At 41.7% G+C, this 2,529-nt stretch overlaps 1 protein-coding gene across 1 annotated transcript; it reads left to right on the top strand.

Moving 5' to 3' along the window:
* Window positions 1-1,220: 1,220 nt before the first annotated feature.
* On the top strand, window positions 1,221-2,297 carry LOC136122870 (large ribosomal subunit protein uL15m). The gene has a single exon (XM_065876985.1). The coding sequence runs from the start codon at window positions 1,241-1,243 to the stop codon at window positions 2,129-2,131; it is 891 nt and encodes a 296-aa protein (XP_065733057.1). The 5' UTR covers window positions 1,221-1,240; the 3' UTR covers window positions 2,132-2,297.
* The last annotated feature ends 232 nt before the right edge of the window (window positions 2,298-2,529 follow it).

The following is a 2,529-nucleotide window of genomic DNA, read 5'->3' as shown; positions in this document are numbered from 1 at the left end:
GTAAATAAGACCTCATGAACCAGAGTATAGGAAAATAAGAAAACAAAAATTCAGATCCCTTAAGGCTGCAGGTGTAGAAATTATCATATCAATATATAAAATAAATATGTGTAAAACTTTTAAAGTATAAAGCAAGGAATAAAAAAAAGAATTACAGATTTAGAGAACTAGAAGGCAGACCTATAAAAACTACCCAGAATTTAGCACAAATAAGCGCAAAATTGAGAAATATGTAGCATAGGTTGAAACAATGTGGCTAGAATAATAAGACTTTAACATCTCTACATGGAACATTAGGAAGTTAAAACAAAGAGAATAAAAAGAACAAATGACTGACAATATTCTAATAAATAATAAATGAAAAATTATCGAAGTTATGAAAGATATCAATTCTCGGATTCAGGAAACTCAGTGAATCACAAACAATGCTCTCACCTAGACATATTGAACTGAAACGGTATCCCACAACACACACAAACACACACACACACACACACACACACACACACACACACGAGATTCCTAAAGCTGTCAAAAAAAAGACAGTGTATTTATCAAAAATAAAACAAGACAAAAATGACAATTAAACCAACATCTGAGTTCCAAAGAGCAAAACTGGAAAGCAGAAAATAGTTTAAAATAACAATTTTAGACTATGAAATAATAAATATAATCCTGGTATCCATGCTGGAATTGTCATCAAAAAGGAATATATGATTTATTTTTAAGAAAATTTTAATTGAGGAAAACTACATGATGTAAAAATTTAATTACATAGCTAGGCATTTTATATATTATGCAACCAGTTTTCTAAATTTTACTGCCAAGCAATACTTTTGCCTGTTGTTGAACATCATATGACTGTAATCATAGTCTATATGCTTTGTGTTCTGGCTTCTGTCTATGAGATCCATATTGCACATGGCTGTAATTATGCTGAAGAGAATTCCATTGAAAGAATGGATCACAATTGACCTGTTCTGCTATTGATAAACATATGTGTTGTTTCCATTTTAACTAATAGTGTTAAAGCCGCTGTGATTTTTTCTGCACCCATCTTTTGGTGGCTGTAAGTGGTCATTTACCTGTGTCATATACATCAAAGTAGAATTGTTGGGTCACAAGAAAAGCATTTTCATAGTATATTAGATCCTCCAAAAAGTTTTCCATAGGGGTTGTATCAATTTACACTCCCATAAGAATGTATGAAGGGGCTTGCGGTTTGGCGGGCGCGCCGGTCATGGCCGGCCCGGTGAGGGGCGGAGGGCCCCAGGCCTTGGACCTGCTGCGGGCCCTTCCTCGTGTGAGCCTGGCTAACCTGAGGCCGAACCCGGGCTCCAGGAAACCGGGAAGACGACCAAGAGGTCAGAGAAGAGGTAGGAAATGTGGCAGAGGCCACAAGGGAGAACGACAGAGAGGAACCCGGCCCCGGCTGGGCTTTGAGGGAGGCCAGACTCCATTTTACCTTCGAATCCCAAAATATGGGTTTAATGAAGGACATAGCTTCAGACGCCAGTATCAGCCTTTGAGTCTCAACAGGCTGCAGTACCTTATTGATTTGGGTCGAGTTGATCCTACACAACCTATTGATTTAACCCAGCTTGTCAATGGGAGAGGCGTGACCATCCAGCCATCTAAAAGGGATTATGGTGTCCAGCTGGTAGAGGAGGGTGCTGACACCTTTAAGGCAAAAGTTAATATTGAAGTACAGCTGGCTTCAGAGCTGGCCATCGCTGCGATCGAGAAGAACGGGGGTGTCGTCACGACGGCCTTCTACGACCCTCGAAGCCTGGAAATACTGTGCAAACCTATTCCATTCTTTCTCCGTGGACAACCCATTCCCAAGCGAATGCTCCCCCCTGAGGCACTGGTAACCTATTACACTGATGCAAGGAATCGTGGTTACTTGGCGGATCCTGCTGAATTTCCTGAAGCGAGACTGGAGCTCGCCAAGAAGTATGGTTATATCTTACCTGATATCACGAAAGACGAACTCTTCCAAATGCTCAGCACTCGGAAAGATCCAAGGCAGATTTTCTTTGGTCTTGCTCCGGGGTGGGTAGTGAATATGGCAGATAAGAAAATCCTCAAACCTACGGATGAGAATCTCCTCAAGTACTACAGCTCCTGAGTTCCTTCCAAGAGAGCAGATGGTAAAAGAGCACCAGAAAGGGACCGAAACACGTGTGTTTCCCGTTGCATTTGCTTAATTTGTAATTCTGCAGATGTTGGTGTTTTCTGTGTAATCGTCTCTCTCTCTCTTATCTAAATGAAAATAAAAATACAGTAAGCAAGGACTGCATAGAGGATCTGGTGGCTCTGTGTGCTTCTGTCTCCGTTCTGAGCTCCCTGGTTCTCTGCCCAAGGAAGAGTGTAACTCTTAGTCAGTTTCCGGCTGAGTCTTCCATCATCTTCCCATCCAGGTCTTGTCTCACTGTTGCAAATCAGAGTGAACGTGCAAGTGGGATGGGATTGCTTTGTTGGCTGCTCGGTCAGGGTCAGAGGGCTGCTAGTGGACTGGTGAGCCTC

This window comes from Phocoena phocoena, chromosome 4 (assembly GCF_963924675.1).
Source record: "Phocoena phocoena chromosome 4, mPhoPho1.1, whole genome shotgun sequence".
NCBI classification, from domain to species: Eukaryota; Metazoa; Chordata; class Mammalia; order Artiodactyla; family Phocoenidae; genus Phocoena; species Phocoena phocoena.
Note: the sequence above shows the minus strand (reverse complement) of the source record. Positions and strands in the feature narration are given on the sequence as shown.

Coding starts and splice junctions, on each gene's coding strand:
- LOC136122870 (XM_065876985.1), top strand. CDS start 1,241: ATGGCCGGCCCGGTGAGGGGCGGAGGGCCCCAGGCCTTGGACCTGCTG.